We start from the raw sequence: 24,183 nt of genomic DNA, 5'->3' as shown, positions 1-24,183 counted from the left end.
CACTGTGATAGTCTCAGAGGTCCGTTAAAAGTGCAGAGAGCATCATGAAGAACAAGGAACACACCAGGCAGGTCCGAGATACTGTTGTGAAGAAGTTTAAAGCCGGATTTGGATACAAAAACATTTCCCAAGCTTTAAACATCCCAAGGAGCACTGTGCAAGCGATAATATTGAAATGGAAGGAGTATCAGACCACTGCAAATCTACCAAGACCTGGCCGTCCCTCTAAACTTTCAGCTCATACAAGGAGAAGACTGATCAGAGATGCAGCCAAGAGGCCCATGATCACTCTGGATGAACTGCAGAGATCTACAGCTGAGGTGGGAGACTCTGTCCATAGGACAACAATCAGTCGTATATTGCACAAATCTGGCCTTTATGGAAGAGTGGCAAGAAGAAAGCCATTTCTTAAAGATATCCATAAAAAGTATTGTTTAAAGTTTGCCACAAGCCACCTGGGAGACACACCAAACATGTGGAAGAAGGTGCTCTGGTCAGATGAAACCAGAATTGAACTTTTTGGCAACAATGCAAAACGTTATGTTTGGCGTAAAAGCAACACAGCTCATCACCCTGAACACACCATCCCCACTGTCAAACATGGTGGTGGCAGCATCGTGGTTTGGGCCTGCTTTTCCTCAGCAGGGACAGGGAAGATGGTTCAAATTGATGGGAAGATGGATGGAGCCAAATAAAGGACCACTCTGGAAGAAAACCTGATGGAGTCTGCAAAAGACCTGAGACTGGGACGGAGATTTGTCTTCCAACAAGACAATGATCCAAAACATAAAGCTAAATCTACAATGGAATGGTTCAAAAATAAACATCCAGGTGTTAGAATGTCAAAGTCCAGACCTGAATCCAATCGAGAATCTGTGGAAAGAACTGAAAACTGCTGTTCACAAATGCTCTCCATCCAACCTCACTGAGCTCGAGCTGATTTGCAAGGAGGAATGGGAAAAAATGTCAGTCTCTCGATGTGCAAAACTGATAGAGACATACCCCAAGCGACTTACAGCTGTAATCGCAGCAAAAGGTGGCGCTACAAAGTATTAACTTAAGGGGGCTGAATAATTTTGCACGCCCAATTTCTCCGTTTTTGATTTGTTAAAAAAGTTTGAAATATCCAATAAATGTCGTTCCACTTCATGATTGTGTCCCACTTGTTGTTGATTCTTCACAAAAAAATACAGTTTTATATCTATGTTTGAAGCCTGAAATGTGGCAAAAGGTCGCAAAGTTCAAGGGGTCCGAATACTTTCGCAAGGCACTGTATGCATGTTGACTCTGACTGAAGGTGTCTTTATGTGACCATAGAGAAGTGAAATCTGTTCATCTTCCTAACCTGTCGTAGGGAATACGGTGCCATCGACGATGTGGACATTGATCTCCACATCGACGTCAGTTTCCTAGATGTAAGTATTATAATAATAATAATAATAATATATGCCATTTAGCAGACGCTTTTATCCAAAGCGACTTACAGTCATGTGTGCATACATTCTACGTATGGGTGGTCCCGGGAATCGAACCCACTACCCTGGCGTTACAAGCGCCATGATATCCTTTCATGTTGTCAGTTTTGATCTGATGAGCTTAACGCATTTCAAATGTATTTGACCATTTTGAAAAATGAAAAAATATAATTCCGGCACACAAGTGGATTGACCCCACGTTAACCTTGTAGGTCTGCACCATTTAGATAACAACATGGTTTAGTGTATTGACCCCACGTTAACCTTGTAGGTCTGCACCATTTAGATAACAACATGGTTTAGTGTATTGACCCCACGTTAACCTTGTAGGTCTGCACCATTTAGATAACATGGTTTAGTGTATTGACCCCACGTTAACCTTGTAGGTCTGTACCATTTAGATAACATGGTTTAGTGTATTGACCCCATGTTAACCTTGTAGGTCTGTACCATTTAGATAACATGGTTTAGTGTATTGACCCCACGTTAACCTTGTAGGTCTGCACCATTTAGATAACATGGTTTAGTGTATTGACCCCACGTTAACCTTGTAGGTCTGCACCATTTAGATAACATGGTTTAGTGTATTGACCCCACGTTAACCTTGTAGGTCTGCACCATTTAGATAACATGGTTTAGTGTATTGACCCCATGTTAACCTTGTAGGTCTGTACCATTTAGATAACATGGTTTAGTGTATTGACCCCATGTTAACCTTGTAGGTCTGTACCATTTAGATAACATGGTTTAGTGTATTGACCCCATGTTAACCTTGTAGGTCTGCACCATTTAGATAACATGGTTTAGTGTATTGACCCCACGTTAACCTTGTAGGTCTGTACCATTTAGATAACATGGTTTAGTGTATTGACCCCATGTTAACCTTGTAGGTCTACACCATTTAGATAACATGGTTTAGTGTATTGACCCCATTTTAAAATAATTTAAAATCAAATCAAATTTGTCACATACACATGGTTAGCAGATGTTAATGCGAGTGTAGCGAAATGCTTGTTGCTTCTAGTTCCGACAACGCAGTCGTAACCAACGAGTAATCTAGCTAACAATTCCACAACTACTACCATATATATACACACAACTGTAAAGGGATAAAGAATATGTACTTAAAGATATGTGAATGAGTGATGGTACAGAACGGCATAGGCAAGATGCAGTAGATGGTATCGAGTACAGTATATACATATGAGAAGAGTAATGTAGGGTATGTAAACAAAGTGGCATAGTTTAAAGTGGCTAGTGATACATGTATCACATAAAGATGCAGTAGATGATATAGAGTACAGTATATACATATACATATGAGATGAGTAATGTTGGGTATAGAGGTCGACCGATTAATCGGAATGGCCGATTAATTAGGGCCGATTTCAAGTTTTCATAACAATCGGAAATCGGTATTTTTGAGCGCCGACTTCCGATTATTTTTTTATTTAGCATTTAATTTGTATTTTTTATACCTTTTATTTGAGCAGGCAAATCAGTTAAGAACAAATTCTTATTTTCAATGACTGCCTAGGAACAGTGGGTTAACTGCCTTGTTCAGGGGCAGAGCGACAGATTTTCACCTTGTCAGCTCAGGGGTTCCAATCTTGCAACCGCACAGTTAACTAGTCCAATGCTCTAACCATTGCACTCCACAAGTAGCCTGCCTGTTACGCGAATGCAGTAGAAGCCAAGGTAAGTTGCTAGCTAGCGTTAAACTTACCTTATAAAAAACAATCAATCATAATCACTAGTTATAACTACTAATCCAGTTTAGCAGGCAATATTAACCAGGTGAAATTGTGTCATTTCTCTTGCGTTCATTGCACGCAGAGTCAGGGTATATGCAACAGGCTGCCTGGCTAATTGCGAACTAATTTGCCAGAATTTTACGTAATTATGACATACATTGAAGGTTGTGCAATGTAACAAGAATATTTAGACTTATGGATGCCACCCGTTAGATAAAATAACGTACGTATTTCACTGAAATAATAAACGTTTTGTTTTCTAAAAGATGATAGTTTCCGGATTCAACCATATTAATGACCAAAGGCTCGTATTTCTGTATGTTATTATGTTATAATTAAGTCTGATTTGATAGAGCAGTCAGGCCTGTAATCATTCATTCAAACAGCACCTTCGTGTGTTTTTCCAGCAGCTCTTCGCAAGCACAGCGCTGTTTATGACTTCAAGCCTATCAGCCTAATGGCTGGTGTAACCAATGTGAAATGGCTAGCTAGTTAGCTGGGTGTGCGCTAATACCATTTCAAACGTCACTCGCTTTTAGATTTGGAGTAGTTATTCCCCTTGCTCTGCTAGGGCCGCGGCGCGGCTTCTGTGGAGCGATGGGTAACGATGCTTCAAGTGTGGCTGTTGTCGATGTGTTCCTTGTTCGAGCCCAGGTAGGGGCAAGGAGGGGGACGGAAGCTATACTGTTACACTGGCAATACTAAAGTGCCTATAAGAACATCCAATAGTCAAAGGTCTATGAAATAGAAATGGTAGAGAGAGAAATAGTCCTATAAAAAGTATAATTAACTACAACCTAAAACCTCTTACCTTGGAACATTGAAGTCTCATGTTAAAAGGAACCACCAGCTTTCATATGTTCTCATGTTCTGAGCAAGGAACTTAAACGTTAGCTTTCTTACATGGCACATATTGCACTTTTACTTTCTTCTCCAACACTTTGTTTTTGCATTATGTAAACCAAATTGAACATGTTTCATTATTTATTTGAGACTAAATTGATTTTATTGATGTATTATATTAAGTTAAAAATGAGTGTTAATTACGTATTGTTGTAATTCTCATTACTACAAATATAAAAATAAAAAAATTGGCTGATTTAATCGGTATTGGCTCTTTTTGGTCCTCCAATAATCTGTATCGGCTTTGAAAAATCTTAATTGGTCGACCTCTAGTAGGGTATGTAAACATTATATTAAGTAGCATTGTTTAAAGTGGCTAGTGTTATCTTTTTAATAAATTTCCATCAATTTCCATTGTTAAAGTGGCTGGAGTTGAGTCAGTGTGTTGGCAGCTGCCACTCAATGTTAGTGGTGGCTGTTTAACAGTCTGATGGCCTTGAGATAGAAGCTGTTTTTCAGTCTCTCGGTCCCTGCTTTGATGCACCTGTACTGACCTCGCCTTCTGGATGATAGCGGGGTGAACAGTCAGTGGCTCGGATGGTTGTTGTCCTTGATGATCTTTATGGCCTTCATGTGACATCGGGTGGTTTAGGTGTCTAGTAGTGGTGGTGTAGGGCAGGTAGTTTGCCCCCAGTGATGCGTTGTGCAGACCTCACTACCCTCTGGAGAGCCTTACGGTTGTGGGCGGAGCAGTTGCCGTACGGTGATACAGCCCAACAGGATGCTCTCGATTGGGCATCTGTAGAAGTTTGTGAGTGCTGAGGTTGGACAGGCGCTGCTGTGCCTTCTTCACGACGCTGTCTGTGTCGGTGGACCAATTCAGTTTGTCTGTGATGTGTACGCCGAAGAACTTAACTTACTACCCTCTCCACTATTGTCCCGTCGATGTGGATAGGGGGGTGCTCCCTCTGCTGTTTCTTGAAGTCCACGACCATCTCCTTTGTTTTGTTGACGTTGAGTGTGAGGTTATTTTCCTGACACCACACTCCGAGGGCCCTCACCTCCTCCCTGTAGGCCGTCTCGTCGTTGTTGGTCATCAAGCCTACCACTGTAGTGTCGTCCGCAAACTTGATGATTGAGTTGGAGGCGTGCGTGGCCACGCAGTCGTGGGTGAACAGGGAGTACAGGAGAGGGCTCAGAACGCACCCTTGTGGGGCCCCCGTGTTGAGGATCAGCGGGGAGGAGATGTTGTTACCTACCCTCACCACCTGGGGGCGGCCCGTCAGGAAGTCCAGTACCCAGTTACACAGGGCGGGGTCGAGACCCAGGGTCTCGAGCTTGATGATGAGTTTGGAGGGCACTATGGTGTTAAATGCTGAGCTGTAGTCGATGAACAGCATTCTCACATAGGGATTCCTCTTGTCCAGGTGGGTTAGGGCAGTGTGGTTGCGATTGCGTCGTCTGTGGACCTATTTGGGCGGTAAGCAAATTGGAGTGGGTCTAGGGTGTCAGGTAGGGTGGAGGTGATATGGTCCTTGACTAGTCTCTCAAAGCACTTCATGATGACGGAAGTGAGTGCTACGTGGCGGTAGTCGTTTAGCTCAGTTTCCTTAGCTTTCTTGGGAACAGGAACAATGGTGGCCCTCTTGAAGCATGTGGCAACAGCAGACTGGGATAGGGATTGATTGAATATGTCCGTAAACACACCAGCCAACTGGTCTGTGCATGCTCTGAGGACTCGGCTGGGGATGCCGTCTGGGCCTACAGCCTTGCGTGGGTTAACACGTTTAAATGTTTTACTCACGTTGGCTGCAGTGAAGAAGAGTCCGCAGGTTGTGGTTGCGGGCCGTGTCAGTGGCACTGTATTGTCCTCAAAGCGAGCAAAGAAGTTATTTAGTCTGTCTGGGAGCAAGACATCGTGGTCTGCGACGGGGCTGGTTTTCTTTTTTGTAATCCGTGATTGACTGTAGACCCTGCCACATACCTCTTGTGTCTGAGCCGTTGAATTGCGACTCTACTTTGTCTCTATACTGACGCTTAGCTTCTTTGATTGCCTTGCGGAGGGAATAGCTGCACTGTTTGTATTCGGTCATGTTACCAGACACCTTGCCATGATTAAAAGCAGTCGTTCGCGCTTTCTGTTTAACGCGAATGCTGCCATCAATCCACGGTTTCTGGTTTGGGAATGTTTTAATCGTTGCTATGGGAACAACATCTTCAACGCACGTTCTAATGGGAATAGTTTCCAGCCAATCAAACAAGGCAAACGACAGTAAGTGAAAACTATGTAAAGAAAGAAGACATGTTTCTGATTTTGTTTTGGTCGTCAGGAGGAAATAGCCCTGGCGTGGGACGTGATCCGCAGGGAACCGGTGATCGTGCGTCTACACTGCTCTCTGACGCAGTACCTGAATGGACCGGTCCCCACGGTGGACGTATTCCAGGTGTCGACTAAAGACCGGTTTGGACTGGGACATCAGATGAAGAAGTAAGTGACAGATGGTTCTGATATCACGTGCCCTTTCAACACCTAGAGAGTTCAGTGGAATTGTTTTGCATTCATTTAAATCTCTCAATTAATATTAATTAAGTATCAATTAATAGATATAATTACTTAATTCTATAGAGTTGAGAGAGGGGGGGTGATAATCAGACATATGGAATTGTTTTAAAATGGGATACTATGTATCACTTGGCTTTTTGATTTGGAATTTTAGGAACACTTTAGGTATATAAAATAAATAAATAAAATAAAATAAAATATAAATATACAGTACCAGTCTAAAGTTTGGACACACCTACTCATTCAAGGGTTTTTCTATATTCTACATTGTTTAACACATATGGAATCAAGTAGTAACCAAAAAAGTGTTAAATAAATCAAAATATATTCTTCAAAGTAGCCACCCTTGGCCTTGACGACAGCTTGGCGCACTTTTGGCATTCTCTCAACCAGCTTCACGAGGTAGTCACCTGGAATGCATATCAATTAACAGGTGTGCTTTGTTAAAAGTTAATTTGTGGAATTTCTTTCCAATCAGTTGTGTTGTGACAAGTTACGGGTGGTATACAGAAAATATCCCTATTTGATAAAAGACAAAGTCCATATTATGACAAGAACAGCTCAAATAAGCAAAGATAAACAACTGTCCATCATTACTTTAAGACATGACGGCCAGTCAATACAGAACATTTCAATAACCTTTTCAGTCGCAAAAACCATCAAGCGCTGTGATGAAACTGGCACTCATGAGGACAGCCACAGGAAAGGATGACCCAGAGGATAAGGATAAGTTCATTAGAGTTACCTGCACCTCAGATTGCAGCCCAAATAAATGCTTCACAGAGTTCAAGTAACAGACACATCTCAACATCAACTATTCAGAGACTGCGTGAATCAGGCCTTTCATGGTCGAAATTCTGCTAAGAAATCACTACTAAAGGACACCGATAAGAAGATGTGCTTGGGCCAAGAATCACGAGCAATGAACATTAGACTGGTGGAAATCTGTCCTTTTGGTCTGATAAGTCCAAATTTGTCATTTTTAATTCCAACTGCCTAGTCTTTGTGAGACGCAGAGTAGGTGAACGGACGATCTCCACATGTGTGGTTCTCACCGTGAAGCATGGAAGAGGAGGTGTGATGGTGTGGGGGTGCTGTGCTTTGGTGAAACTGTCAGTGATTTATTTAGAATTCAAGGCACACTTAACTAGCATGGCTACCACAGCATTCTGCAGCGATACGCCACCCTGTCTGGTTTGTTTGTCAACAGGACAATGACCCAAAACACACCTCCAGGCTGTGTAAGGGCTATTTAACCAAGAAGGAGAGTGATGGAGTGCTGCATCAGAGAACCTGGCCTCCACAATCCCCCAACCTCAACCCAATTGAGATGGTTTGGGAATAGTTGGACCACAGTGTGAAGGAAAAGCAGCCAATAAGTACTCAGCATAATATTATATGGGAACTTCTTCAAGACTGTTGGAAAAAAGCATTCCTCATGAAGCTGCTTGAGAGAATGTGAAGAGTGTGCAAAACTGTCATCGAGGCAAAAGGGTGGCTACTTTTGAGGAATCTAAAATCTAAACTATATTTTGATTTATTTAACACTTGTTTTGGTTACTACATGATTCCATATGTGGAATTTCCTAGTTTTGATGTCTTCACTATTATTCTACATTGTAGAAGATAAAGAAAAACCCTTGAATGAGTCGGTGTTGAGCATTTACTACTAACGTGTTGAGTAACACATTTACTACTAACGTGTTGAGTAACACATTTACTACTAACGTGTTGAGTAACACGTTTACTACTAACGTGTTGAGTAACACATTCCTGAATGGCAGAAAATGAAGGTCAAAAAAATGTACGATAAGCAACCAGGTTTCTGAACTTTGACCTGTCTGTCATAAATAAATATATAATGTACTGGATGTCATAAGGTGAATGCACCAATTTGTAAGTCGCTCTGGATGAGAGCGTCTGCTAAATGACTTAAATGTAAATGTACAGTGCGTTCAGAAAAGTATTCAGACCCCTTGACTTTTTCCACATTTTCTTACGTTACAGCCTTATTCTAAAATGGATTCAATTGAATTTTTCCTCATCAATCTACAAGCAATACCCCATAATGACCAATCTTTTTTTTTTTTGCAAATTTATAAAAAATACAAAACTGATATCACATTTACATAAATATACAATACCATTTACTCAGTAATTTGTTGAAGCATCTTTGGCAGCAATTACAGCCACAAGTCTTCTTGGGTATGTATTTGGGGAGTTTTTTTCCATTCTTCTCTGCAGATCCTCTCAAGCTTTGTCAAGTTGGATGAGGAGCGTCGCTGCACAGCTATTTTCAGGTTTCTCCAGAGATGTTCGATCAGGTTCAAGTCCGGCTCTGGCTGGGCTACTCATGGACATTCAGAGACTTGCTGCACAGCTATTTTCAGGTCTCTCCAGAGATGTTCGATCAGGTTCAAGTTCGGCTCTGGCTGGGCTACTCATGGACATTCAGAGACTTGCTGCACAGCTATTTTCAGGTCTCTCCAGAGACTTGTTCTGAAGCCACTCATACATTGTCTTGGCTGTGTGCTTAGGGTGGTTGTCCTCTTGGAAGGTGAACCTTCACCCCTGTCTGTGGTCTTGAGCATTCTGGAGCAGGTTTTCATCAAGGATCTCTCTGTACTTTTCTCCATTCATCTTTCCCTCGATCCTGACTAGTCTCCCAGTTCCTGCCGCTGAAAAACATCCCCACCGCATGATGCTGCCACCACCACCATGCTTCACCGTAGGGATGGTGACAGGTTTCCTCCGGACATGATGCTGCCACCACCACCATGCTTCACCGTAGGGATGGTGACAGGTTTCCTCCGGACATGATGCTGTCACCACCATGCTTCACCGTAGGGATGGTGACAGGTTTCCTCCGGACATGATGCTGCCACCACCACCATGCTTCACCGTAGGGATGGTGACAGGTTTCCACCAGATGTGATGCTTTGCATTCAGGCATTTCACAAAAAAAAACTGTTTTTGCTTTGTCATTATGGGGTATTGTGTGTAGATGGATTTTAGAATATGGCTGTAACTTAACAACACATGGAGAAGGGTCTGAATACATTCCGATGGCAGTGTAGGTGGCATGGAGGTGGCAATATTTCACCGCAGATGCGGAAGTACGAAACTGGTGGATTGGGACGCATCCAATGCAACAAAACACAACAACAACAACAACAACATATCTCTTAAATGGGTTAAATTGATTTTTTTATGGGTTTTGTTTTTGTTATGTAACTTAGATTGACGCACTGGTGTGTCCAATCCAACCCTATGGGGTTTTCATTTTTTATACAACTAGATACAGTTCTCAATAGTTGAAATTAGTGCAGACAAGGAAATGTCTTTTCTTTTTGAAGGAAATTAGCCCGAATCTGTTGAATTGTGGATCCCTTCATTGGATAACACGTTTTGTTTCTTCTCTCTTACAATGATAATGTAGATGTTACATCCCCCCCCTCTCTTCAGGATAATGTAGATGTTACATCCTCCCCCCCCTCTCTTCAGGATAATGTAGATGTTACATCCTCCCCCCCTCTCTTCAGGATAATGTAGATGTTACACCCCCCCCTCTCTTCAGGATAATGCAGATGTTACACCCCCCCTCTCTCTTCAGGATAATGCAGGTGTTACACCCCCCCCTCTCTTCAGGATAATGTAGATGTTACACCTCCCCCCTCTTCAGGATAATGCAGATGTTACACCCCCCCTCTCCCTCTTCAGGATAATGTAGATGTTACATCCTCCCCCCCTCTCTTCAGGATAATGTAGATGATACTCCCCCCCTCTCTCTTCGGGATAATGTAGATGTTACATCCCCCTCGCTTCAGGATAATGTAGATGTTACAACCCCCTCTCTTCAGGATAATGCAGGTGTTACACCCCCCTCTCTTCAGGATAATGTAGATGTTACATCCCCCCCTCTCTTCAGGATAATGCAGATGTGACATTGCCCCCTCTCTTCAGGATAATGCAGATGTTACACCCCCCCCTCTCTTCAGGATAATGTAGATGTTACATCCTCCCCCCTCTCTTCAGGATAATGTAGATGTTACATCCCCCCTCTCTTCAGGATAATGTAGATGTTACACCTCCTCCCTCTCTTCAGGATAATGCAGAGGTACACCCCCCCCTCTCTCTCTTCAGGATAATGTAGATGTTACATGCCCCCCTCTCTTCAGGATAATGTAGATGTTACATCCCCCCTCTCTTCAGGATAATTTAGATGTTACATCCTCCCCCCCTCTCTCTCTTCAGGATAATGTAGCTGTTACATCCCCCTCTCTCTTCAGGATAATGCAGATGTTACAATCCCCCCTCTCTCTTCAGGATAATGTAGAAGTTACATCCTCCCCTCTCTTCAGGATAATGCAGATGTTACACCCCCCTCTCTCTTCAGGATACTGTAGATGTTACATCCCCCCCTCTCTTCAGGATAATGTAGATGTTACACCCCCCCCTCTCTCTTCAGGATAATGTAGATGTTACATCCCCCCTCTCTCTTCAGGATAATGTAGATGTTACATCCCCCCCTCTCTTCAGGATAATGTAGATGTTACATCCCCCCTCTCTCTTCGGGATAATGTAGATGTTACATCCCCCTCTCTCTTCAGGATAATGTAGATGTTACATCCCCCCCTCTCTTCAGGATAATGTAGAGGTTACATCCCCCCTCTCTCCAGGATAATGTAGATGTTACACCCCTCTCTCTCTCTCTCTCTCTCTCTCTCTCTCTCTCTCTCTCTCTCTCTCTCTCTCTCCAGGATAATGTAGATGTTACATCCCCCCTCTCTCCAGGATAATGCAGGTGTTACATCACCCCCCCCTCTCTTCAAGATGATGTTACATCCCCCCCTCTCTTCAGGATAATGTAGATGTTACACCTTCCCCCCTCTCTCCAGGATAATGCAGCTGTTACATCCCCCCCTCTCTTCAGGATAATGTAGATGTTACATCCCCCCCTCTCTTCAGGATAATGTAGATGTTACACCCCCCCTCTCTCTCTTCAGGATAATGTAGCTGTTACATCCCCCCCTCTCTTCAGGATAATGTAGAGGTGACATCCTCCCCCCCTCTCTTCAGGATAATGCAGATGTTACATCCCCCTCTCTTCAGGATAATGTAGATGTTACAATCCCCCCCTCTCTCTTCAGGATAATGTAGATGTTACATCCCCCCCTCTTCAGGATAATGCAGATGTTACACCCCCTCTCTCTTCAGGATACTGTAGATGTTACACCCCCTCTCTTCAGGATAATGTAGATGTTACACCCCCCTCTCTCTTCAGGATACTGTAGATGTTACACCCCCTCTCTTCAGGATAATGTAGTTGTTGCACCCCCCCCTCTCTCTTCAGGATAATGTAGATGTTACACCCCCCTCTCTTCAGGATAATGTATATGTTACACCCCCTCTCTCTTCAGGATAATGTAGATGTTACATCCCCCTCTCTCTTCAGGATAATGTAGAGGTTACATCCCCCCCTCTCTCTTCAGGATAATGTAGATGTTACATCCCCCCTCTCTTCAGGATAATGTATATGTTACACCCCCTCTCTCTTCAGGATACTGTAGATGTTACACCCCCTCTCTTCAGGATAATGTAGATGTTACACCCCCCCCCCTCTCTCTTCAGGATACTGTAGATGTTACACCCCCCTCTCTTCAGGATAATGTAGTTGTTGCACCCCCCCTCTCTCTTCAGGATAATGTAGATGTTACATCCCCCCTCTCTTCAGGATAATGCATATGTTACACCCCCTCTCTCTTCAGGATAATGTAGATGTTACACCCCCCCTCTCTCTTCAGGATAATGTAGATGTTACATCCCCCTCTCTTCAGGATAATGTAGATGTTACATCCCCCCCTCTCTTCAGGATAATGTAGATGTTACACTCCCCCTCTCTCTTCAGGATAATGTAGATGTTACACCCCCCTCTCTCTTCAGGATAATGTAGATGTTACATCCCCCCCTCTCTCTTCAGGATAATGTAGATGTTACACCCCCTCTCTTCAGGATAATGTAGATGTTACACCCCTCCCCTCTCCCTCTCTCTCCAGGATAATGCAGATGTTACACCCCCCCCCTCTCTCTCTCCAGGATAATGTAGATGTTACATCCCCCTCTCTCTTCAGGATAATGTAGGTGTTACACCCCCCCCTCTCTCTTCAGGATAATGTAGATGTTACATCCCCCCTCCCTCCAGGATGATGTAGATGTTACACCCCCTCTCTCTCTCTCTCTCCAGGATAATGTAGATGTTACATCCCCCTCTCTCTTCAGGATAATGTAGATGTTACATCCCCCTCTCTCTTCAGGATAATGTAGATGTTACACCCCCCTCTCTCTCTCTCTCCAGGATAATGTAGATGTTACATCCCCCCTCTCTCTTCAGGATAATGTAGATGTTACCCCCCCTCTCTCTCTCTCTCCAGGATAATGCAGACGTTTGTCACCCAGCAGTGGAAGCTCCAGAGTAAAGAGAAACTCAACTGCTCTCGCAACAAAAACAAGGGTGACAAGAAAGGCAAATCTCCCCTCCGCATCTTCTCCACCCTCCGCAGGTCAGAGAAACATCATAATACTGACATTTTACGTCTTAACATGATTATCGATTTGAACCTGTCTGTCACTATAATTAAAGTACAGACATTTCTTGTTCCTTACCACATAGGCACTTACTGTATCTGAAAGGATCAGATAGGTATGACATGGTAGTATCTCCACTTTTGCTCTCTGATTGGTTAGGCAGAATTGAGCCTGGGTTTACTCTATCCGTTACTATCATTTGTGTATCTTGGACAATAAAGTTATCTTCGTCTTCAGATCTCCCAGCTACCCGCCTCCCGGCAGTGTCAAGAGCAAAAAGAAGCTGAAGCCAGAACAAGATGGCGTCTCTAAGTCCCACCGCCTTCTCCGCCGGACTTACACCAGCACCGCCAAACAGCAGGTTGAGGTGGACGGCTGCGGCCCCGGGACCAAGACTACCCACCGTCTCCTGGGCCTTTCCCTGTCCAGCGGAGACCCCCGTATGGACCACGGAGCAGGGCCCGGACCACTGCCCTTCAAACCCCACCGCCTGGGCAGGCCCTGCATGGCTGTGGTCAAACCAGAGGACCTCCGACCCGCTCCCCATAAGCTCCTGCCTCGCTCGTGCTCCGGCGACCCCCGCTGTGAGCATGCGGGTGGGGGAGGGGGTGTAGGTAGTCTTGGGGGAGGTGTTGGTGGTGGAGGAGGTAGTCTTGGGGGAGGTCGTCTTGAGGGAGGTAGTCTTGGGGGAGGTGTTGGTGGGCTGGGCCCGAGTGGTGGTGGAGGGGGTAGTCTTGGGGGAGGTGTTGGTGGGCTGGGCCCGAGTGGTGGTGGAGGGGGTAGTCTTGGGGAGGTGTTGGTGGGCTGGGCCCGAGTGGTGGTGGAGGGGGTAGTCTTGGTGGATGTAGTCTTGGTGGAGGTAGTCTTGGGGGAGGTATTGGTGGTGGAGGGGGTAGTCTTGGTGGATGTAGTCTTGGTGGAGGTAGTCTTGGGGGAGGTATTGGTGGTGGAGGAGGTAGTCTTGGTGGATGTAGTCTTGGGGGAGGTATTGGTGGTGGTGGAGGTAGTCTTGGTGGAGGTAGTCTTGGGGGAGGTATTGGTGGTGGAGGAGGTAGTCTTGGTGGAGGTAGTCTTGGTGGAGGTAGTCTTGGGGGAGGTTTAAAGCACCACAGGCTGCTCAGTAGGTCGTGCTCTGGTTCTATCAGGACGGAGGAGCTGGATGGACTGAAACACCACCATCTCCTCAGCAGGTAAGATGAGAACATATTAACATAACATCCCCAAAGATAACATATTAACATAACATCCCCAAAGATAACATATTAACATAACATCCCCAAAGATAACATATTAACATAACATCCCCAAAGATAACATATTAACATAACATCCCCAAAGATAACATATTAACATAACATCCCCAAAGATAACATATTAACATAACATCCCCAAAGATAACATATTAACATCTCCAAAGATAACATATTAACATCCCCAAAGATAACATATTAACATCCCCAAAGATAACATATTAACATAACATCCCCAAAAGATAACATATTAACATAACATCCCCAAAGATAACATATTAACATAACATCCCCAAAGATAACATATTAACATCTCCAAAGATAACATATTAACATCCCCAAAGATAACATATTAATTAACATCCCCAAAGATAACATATTAACATAACATCCCCAAAGATAACATATTAACATAACATCCCCAAAGATAACATATTAACATAACATCCCCAAAGATAACATATTAACATAACATCCCCAAAGATAACATATTAACATAACATCCCCAAAGATAACATATTAACATAACATCCCCAAAGATAACATATTAACATCTCCAAAGATAACATATTAACATCCCCAAAGATAACATATTAACATCCCCAAAGATAACATATTAACATAACATCCCCAAAGATAACATATTAACGTAACATCCCCAAAGATAACATATTAACATAACATCCCCAAAGATAACATATTAACATAACATCCCCAAAGATAACATATTAACGTAACATCCCCAAAGATAACATATTAACGTAACATCCCCAAAGATAACATATTAACGTAACATCCCCAAAGATAACATATTAACATAACATCCCCAAAGATAACATATTAACATCCCCAAAGATAACATATTAACATCCCCAAAGATAACATATTAACATCCCCAAAGATAACATATTAACATCCCCAAAGATAACATATTAACATCCCCAAAGATAACATATTAACATCCCCAAAGATAACATATTAACATCCCCAAAGATAACATATTAACATCCCCAAAGATAACATATTAACATCCCCAAAGATAACATATTAACATCCCCAAAGATAACATATTAACATCCCCAAAGATAACATATTAACATCCCCAAAAGATAACATATTAATATTAACATCCCCAAAGATAACATATTTAACATCCCCAAAGATAACATATTAACAAAGATAACATCCCCAAAGATAACATATTAACATCCCCAAAGATAACATATTAACGTAACATCCCCAAAGATAACATATTAACATAACATCCCCAAAGATAACATATTAACATAACATCCCCAAAGATAACATATTAACATAACATCCCCAAAGATAACATATTAACATAACATCCCCAAAGATAACATATTAACATAACATCCCCAAAGATAACATATTAACATAACATCCCCAAAGATAACATATTAACATAACATCCCCAAAGATAACATATTAACATAACATCCCAAAGATAACATATTAACATAACATCCCCAAAGATAACATATTAACGTAACATCCCCAAAGATAACATATTAACATCCCCAAAGATAACATATTAACATAACACCCCCAAAGATAACATATTAACATAACATCCCCAAAGATAACATATTAACATAACATCCCCAAAGATAACATATTAACGTAACATCTCCAAAGATAACATATTAACGTAACATCCCCAAAGATCACATATTAATGTAACATCCCCAAAGATAACATATTAACGTAACATCCCTAAAGATAACATATTAACATAACATCCCCAAAGATAACATATTAACGTAACATCCCCAAAGATAACATATTAACATAACATCCCCAAAGATAACATATTAACATAACATCCCCAAAGATAACATATTAACATAACATCCCCAAAGATAACATATTAACATAACATCCCCAAAGATAACATATTAACATAACATCCCCAAAGATAACATATTAACATCCCCAAAGATAACATATTAACATCCCCAAAGATAACATATTAACATAACATCCCCAAAGATAACATATTAACATAACATCCCCAAAGATAACATATTAACATAACATCCCCAAAGATAACATATTAACATAACATCCCCAAAGATAACATATTAACATAACATCCCCAAAGATAACATATTAACATAACATCCCCAAAGATAACATATTAACATAACATCCCCAAAGATAACATATTAACATAACATCCCCAAAGATAACATATTAACATAACATCCCCAAAGATAACATATTAACATAACATCCCCAAAGATAACATATTAACATCCCCAAAGATAACATATTAACATCTCCAAAGATAACATATTAACATCTCCAAAGATAACATATTAACATCTCCAAAGATAACATATTAACATCTCCAAAGATAACATATTAACATCTCCAAAGATAACATATTAACATCTCCAAAGATAACATATTAACATCTCCAAAGATAACATATTAACATAACATCTCCAAAGATAACATATTAACATAACATCTCCAAAGATAACATATTAACATAACATCCCCAAAGATAACATATTAACATAACATCCCCAAAGATAACATATTAACATAACATCCCCAAAGATAACATATTAACATAACATCCCCAAAGATAACATATTAACATAACATCCCCAAAGATAACATATTAACATAACATCCCCAAAGATAACATATTAACATCCCCAAAGATAACATATTAACATCCCCAAAGATAACATATTAACATAACATCCGCAAAGATCACATATTATCATAACATCCCCAAAGATAACATATTAACGTAACATCCCCAAAGATAACATATTAACGTAACATCCCCAAAGATAACATATTAACGTAACATCCCCAAAGATAACATATTAACATAACATCCCCAAAGATAACATATTAACATAACATCCCCAAAGATAACATATTAACATAACATCCCCAAAGATAACATATTAACATAACATCCCCAAAGATAACATATTAACATAACATCCCCAAAGATAACATATTAACATAACATCCCCAAAGATAACATATTAACATAACATCCCCAAAGATAACATATTAACATAACATCCCCAAAGATAACATATTAACATAACATCTCCAAAGATAACATATTAACATAACATAGTACTTTATTGATCCCCAAAGGAAGGAACATTTGTTGGCACCAGATGATACATAAATACGCAAAAACAAACACTAAAAGCAGCAACTCATGTTACCGCAGGTCCTACTGCCTCATCAATGCCTCCATGTTACTGCAGGTCCTACTGCCTCATCAATGCCTCCATGTTACTGCAGGTCCTACTGCCTCATCAACTCATGTTACTGCAGGTCCTACTGCCTCATCAACTCATGTTACCGCAGGTCCTACTGCCTCATGAATGCCTCCATGTTACCGCAGGTCCTACTGCCTCATCAATGCCTCCATGTTACCGCAGGTCCTAGTGCCTCATCAATGCATGTTACCGCAGGTCCTACTGCCTCATCAATGCATGTTACCGCAGGTCCTACTGCCTCATGAATGCCTCCATGTTACCGCAGGTCCTACTGCCTCATCAATGCATGTTACTGCAGGTCCTACTGCCTCATCAACTCATGTTACTGCAGGTCCTACTGCCTCATCAATGCATGTTACTGCAGGTCCTACTGCCTCATCAATGCCTCCATGTTACCGCAGGTCCTACTGCCTCATCAATGCATGTTACCGCAGGTCCTACTGCCTCATCAATGCCTCCATGTTACTGCAGGTCCTACTGCCTCATCAACTCATGTTACTGCAGGTCCTACTGCCTCATCAATGCATGTTACTGCAGGTCCTACTGCCTCATCAATGCATGTTACTGCAGGTCCTACTGCCTCATCAATGCCTCCATGTTACTGCAGGTCCTACTGCCTCATGAATGCATGTTACCGCAGGTCCTACTGCCTCATGATTGCATGTTACTGCAGGTCCTACTGCCTCATGAATGCATGTTACCGCAGGTCCTACTGCCTCATGATTGCATGTTACCGCAGGTCCTACTGCCTCATCAATGCCTCCATGTTACTGCAGGTCCTACTGCCTCATGAATGCATGTTACTGCAGGTCCTACTGCCTCATGATTGCATGTTACCGCAGGTCCTACTGCCTCATGATTGCATGTTACCGCAGGTCCTACTGCCTCATGAATGCATGTTACCGCAGGTCCTACTGCCTCATCAATGCCTCCATGTTACCGCAGGTCCTACTGCCTCATCAATGCATGTTACCGCAGGTCCTACTGCCTCATCAATGCCTCCATGTTACTGCAGGTCCTACTGCCTCATCAATGCCTCCATGTTACTGCAGGTCCTACTGCCTCATCAATGCCTCCATGTTACTGCAGGTCCTACTTCCTCATCAATGCATGTTACCGCAGGTCCTACTGCCTCATCAATGCATGTTACCGCAGGTCCTACTGCCTCATCAATGCATGTGGTTGCAGGTCCTACTGCCTCATCAATGCATGTTACCGCAGGTCCTACTGCCTCATCAATGCCTCCATGTTACTGCAGGTCCTACTGCCTCATCAATGCCTCCATGTTACCTCAGGTCCTACTGCCTCATCAATGCCTCCATGTTACTGTAGGTCCTACTGCCTCATCAATGCCTCCATGTTACTGCAGGTCCTACTGCCTCATCAATGCCTCCATGTTACCTCAGGTCCTACTGCCTCATCAATGCCTCCATGTTACTGCAGGTCCTACTGCCTCATCAATGCCTCCATGTTACTGCAGGTCCTACTGCCTCATCAACGCCTCCTTGTTACCTCAGGTCCTACTGCCTCATCAATGCCTCCTTGTTACCTCAGGTCCTACTGCCTCATCAATGCCTCCTTGTTACCTCAGGTCCTACTCCAGCAGTACCAAGATGGGCAAGGCAGCAGACATCTTCAAGGACTCTGTGTCTCCGTCCGAGGGGAGGCGGCTCTCTCTTACCTCAGGGCTCATCGGGATCCTCGCCCCCTCGCTCGCCACGCCAACGCAGGTCAGTTGGGCTGCTGGTGATCGGTTGAGCCGAAAGGCATCCTCTCATGATTGGTTGATCTTGATTTGTCATAAGAAACAGGGATTGTTGACCTTTCTTTGGATCACAGGCAGGTAACAAACTTCCCTCTCTTCCTTTACAGCCAAACAATGGAGCCAAGTCCATACCCACAAAAGACAGAGGTTTCCTCGTCCAGGTAAATGCTCCCTGAATTTCACCTGAGCTCTTCTTCTATCAATAATATGTTTTGTAAACGTGTACTTCAAGCAAATGTGTACATGTAGAATGAGTTGACACGTGTTATAAAATCTATATGAGCATTTATCATGTCCTCTAATCATGTCTTCTGTCAACAGACCATGGAATATGCTGAGCAGAGGATTCCGGTCCTGAATGAGTTCTGTGTGGTGTGTGACGAACCACACGTGTTCCAGAACGGACCAATGCTCAGAGTGAGTACTGTACACACATACTAACACACAGTACAAGAAGAGAGAAGAACAGAGCTATATTCAGTTCAGCCCATACAGCTAAATGTAACCAGACCCCCTAAGGTTTTAAAGCAGGGATGGGCAACCCCAGTCCTCGAGAGCCTGATTTGGTGTCACAGTTTTGACACCAGTCCCAGCTAACACACCTGACTCCAATAATCACCTCATCATGATCTTCAGTTTAGAATGCAATTTGATTAATCAGCTGTGTTTGTCAGGGATAGAGAACAAGAGTGACACCAATCAGACCCTGGAGGACTGGAGTTGCCCTCTCCTGTTTTAAAGCATGATGTGATGTTGACACCAACCAGAGAAGTACTTAGTCCTAATGATACGACTATAGATCACTGTCCTGAGTCCTAATGATACAACTATAGATCACTGTCCTGAGTCCTAATGATACAACTATAGATCACTGTCCTGAGTCCTAATGATACAACTATAGATCACTGTCCTGAGTCCTAATGATACGACTATAGATCACTGTCCTGAGTCCTAATGATACAACTATAGGTCACTGTCCTGAGTCCTCATGACACAACTATAGGTCACTGTCCTGAGTCCTAATGATACAACTATAGATCACTGTCCTGAGTCCTAATGATACAACTATAGATCACTGTCCTGAGTCCTAATGATACAACTATAGATCACTGTCCTGAGTCCCCCTAATGATACAACTATAGATCACTGTCCTGAGTCCCCCTAATGATACAACTATAGATCACTGTCCTGAGTCCCCCTAATGATACAACTATAGATCACTGTCCTGAGTCCCCCTAATGATACAACTATAGATCACTGTCCTGAGTCCCCCTAATGATACAACTATAGATCACTGTCCTGAGTCCCCCTAATGATACAACTATAGATCACTGTCCTGAGTCCCCCTAATGATACAACTATAGATCACTGTCCTGAGTCCCCCTAATGATACAACTATAGATCACTGTCCTGAGTCCCCCTAATGATACAACTATAGATCACTGTCCTGAGTCCTCCTAATGATACAACTATAGATCACTGTCCTGAGTCCTCCTAATGATACAACTATAGATCACTGTCCTGAGTCCTCCTAATGATACAACTATAGATCACTGTCCTGAGTCCTCCTAATGATACAACTATAGATCACTGTCCTGAGTCCTAATGATACAACTATAGAATGTCCTCCTAATGATACAACTATAGATCACTGTCCTGAGTCCTCCTAATGATACAACTATAGATCACTGTCCTGAGTCCTGAGTCCTAATGATACAACTATAGATCACTGTCCTGAGTCCCCTAATGATACAACTATAGATCACTGTCCTGAGTCCCCTAATGATACAACTATAGATCACTGTCCTGAGTCCCCTAATGATACAACTATAGATCACTGTCCTGAGTCCCCCTAATGATACAACTATAGATCACTGTCCTGACTATAGTCCCCTGAGTCCTAATGATACGACTATAGATCACTGTCCTGAGTCCTAATGATACGACTATAGATCACTGTCCTGAGTCCCCTAATGATACGACTATAGATCACTGTCCTGAGTCCCCTAATGATACAACTATAGATCACTGTCCTGAGTCCCCTAATGATACAACTATAGATCACTGTCCTGAGTCCCCTAATGATACTATAGATCACTGTCCTGAGTCCCCTAATGATACAACTACTAGTCCTGAGTCCCCTAATGATACAACTATAGATCACTGTCCTGAGTCCCCTAATGATACAACTATAGATCACTGTCCTGAGTCCTCCTAATGATACAACTATAGATCACTGTCCTGAGTCCTCCTAATGATACAACTATAGATCACTGTCCTGAGTCCTCCTAATGATACAACTATAGATCACTGTCCTGAGTCCTCCTAATGATACAACTATAGATCACTGTCCTGAGTCCTCCTAATGATACAACTATAGATCACTGTCCTGAGTCCTAATGATACAACTATAGATCACTAATGATACCTGATCAGTCCCTAATGATACAACTATAGATCTGACTGATACAACTAGATCACTGTCCTGAGTCCTAATGATACAACTATAGATCACTGTCCTGAGTCCTAATGATACAACTATAGGTCACTGTCCTGAGTCCTAATGATACAACTATAGATCACTGTCCTGAGTCCTAATGATACAACTATAGATCACTGTCCTGAGTCCTAATGATACAACTATAGATCACTGTCCTGAGTCCTAATGATACAACTATAGATCACTGTCCTGAGTCCTAATGATACAACTATAGATCACTGTCCTGAGTCCTAATGATACGACTATAGATCACTGTCCTGAGTCCTAATGATACAACTATAGATCACTGTCCTGAGTCCCCCTAATGATACAACTATAGATCACTGTCCTGAGTCCTAATGATACAACTATAGATCACTGTCCTGAGTCCTCCTAATGATACAACTATAGATCACTGTCCTGAGTCCCCCTAATGATACAACTATAGATCACTGTCCTGAGTCCCCCTAATGATACAACTATAGATCACTGTCCTGAGTCCCCCTAATGATACAACTATAGATCACTGTCCTGAGTCCTAATGATACAACTATAGATCACTGTCCTGAGTCCTAATGATACAACTATAGATCACTGTCCTGAGTCCTAATGATACAACTATAGATCACTGTCCTGAGTCCTAATGATACAACTATAGGTCACTGTCCTGAGTCCTAATGATACAACTATAGATCACTGTCCTGAGTCCCCCTAATGATACAACTATAGATCACTGTCCTGAGTCCTAATGATACAACTATAGATCACTGTCCTGAGTCCTAATGATACGACTATAGATCACTGTCCTGAGTCCTAATGATACAACTATAGATCACTGTCCTGAGTCCTAATGATACAACTATAGATCACTGTCCTGAGTCCTAATGATACAACTATAGATCACTGTCCTGAGTCCTAATGATACAACTATAGATCACTGTCCTGAGTCCTCCTAATGATACGACTATAGATCACTGTCCTGAGTCCTAATGATACGACTATAGATCACTGTCCTGAGTCCTAATGATACGACTATAGATCACTGTCCTGAGTCCTCCTAATGATACGACTATAGATCACTGTCCTGAGTCCTAATGATACAACTATAGATCACTGTCCTGAGTCCTCCTAATGATACAACTATAGATCACTGTCCTGAGTCCTAATGATACAACTATAGATCACTGTCCTGAGTCCTCCTAATGATACAACTATAGATCACTGTCCTGAGTCCTCCTAATGATACAACTATAGATCACTGTCCTGAGTCCTAATGATACAACTATAGATCACTGTCCTGAGTCCTAATGATACAACTATAGATCACTGTCCTGAGTCCTAATGATACAACTATAGATCACTGTCCTGAGTCCTCCTAATGATACAACTATAGATCACTGTCCTGAGTCGTCCTAATGATACAACTATAGATCACTGTCCTGAGTCGTCCTAATGATACAACTATAGATCACTGTCCTGAGTCCTAATGATACAACTATAGATCACTGTCCTGAGTCCTAATGATACGACTATAGATCACTGTCCTGAGTCCTAATGATACGACTATAGATCACTGTCCTGAGTCCTAATGATACGACTATAGATCACTGTCCTGAGTCCTAATGATACGACTATAGATCACTGTCCTGAGTCCTAATGATACGACTATAGATCACTGTCCTGAGTCCTAATGATACGACTATAGATCACTGTCCTGAGTCCTAATGATACAACTATAGATCACTGTCCTGAGTCCTCCTAATGATACAACTATAGGTCACTGTCCTGAGTCCCCCTAATGATACAACTATAGATCACTGTCCTGAGTCCCCCTAATGATACAACTATAGATCACTGTCCTGAGTCCCCCTAATGATACAACTATAGGTCACTGTCCTGAGTCCCCCTAATGATACAACTATAGATCACTGTCCTGAGTCCCCCTAATGATACAACTATAGATCACTGTCCTGAGTCCCCCTAATGATACAACTATAGATCACTGTCCTGAGTCCTAATGATACGACTATAGATCACTGTCCTGAGTCCTAATGATACGACTATAGATCACTGTCCTGAGTCCTCCTAATGATACAACTATAGATCACTGTCCTGAGTCCTCCTAATGATACAACTATAGATCACTGTCCTGAGTCCTAATGATACAACTATAGATCACTGTCCT

The 24,183-nt window shown here is 42.3% G+C and overlaps 1 protein-coding gene across 1 annotated transcript in view; it reads left to right on the top strand.

Annotated features, from left to right (window-relative positions):
* LOC118377325 (protein mono-ADP-ribosyltransferase PARP8-like) overlaps positions 1 to 24,183 on the top strand; it is a 115,375-nt gene that overhangs the window by 69,707 nt on the left and 21,485 nt on the right. Inside the window, exons 8-15 of the mRNA XM_052479735.1 lie at positions 1,355 to 1,415; positions 6,403 to 6,560; positions 13,067 to 13,195; positions 13,458 to 13,837; positions 14,317 to 14,410; positions 19,346 to 19,484; positions 19,627 to 19,680; positions 19,841 to 19,936. Coding sequence (XP_052335695.1) covers positions 1,355 to 1,415; positions 6,403 to 6,560; positions 13,067 to 13,195; positions 13,458 to 13,837; positions 14,317 to 14,410; positions 19,346 to 19,484; positions 19,627 to 19,680; positions 19,841 to 19,936 — 1,111 coding nt within the window. The remainder of the gene's footprint in view (positions 1 to 1,354; positions 1,416 to 6,402; positions 6,561 to 13,066; positions 13,196 to 13,457; positions 13,838 to 14,316; positions 14,411 to 19,345; positions 19,485 to 19,626; positions 19,681 to 19,840; positions 19,937 to 24,183) is intronic.

Source organism: Oncorhynchus keta, chromosome 25, assembly GCF_023373465.1.
Source record: "Oncorhynchus keta strain PuntledgeMale-10-30-2019 chromosome 25, Oket_V2, whole genome shotgun sequence".
Lineage (NCBI taxonomy): Eukaryota > Metazoa > Chordata > Actinopteri > Salmoniformes > Salmonidae > Oncorhynchus > Oncorhynchus keta.
The sequence above is the reverse complement of the archived record's forward strand: the minus strand, read 5'-3'. Positions and strand labels throughout refer to the sequence as shown.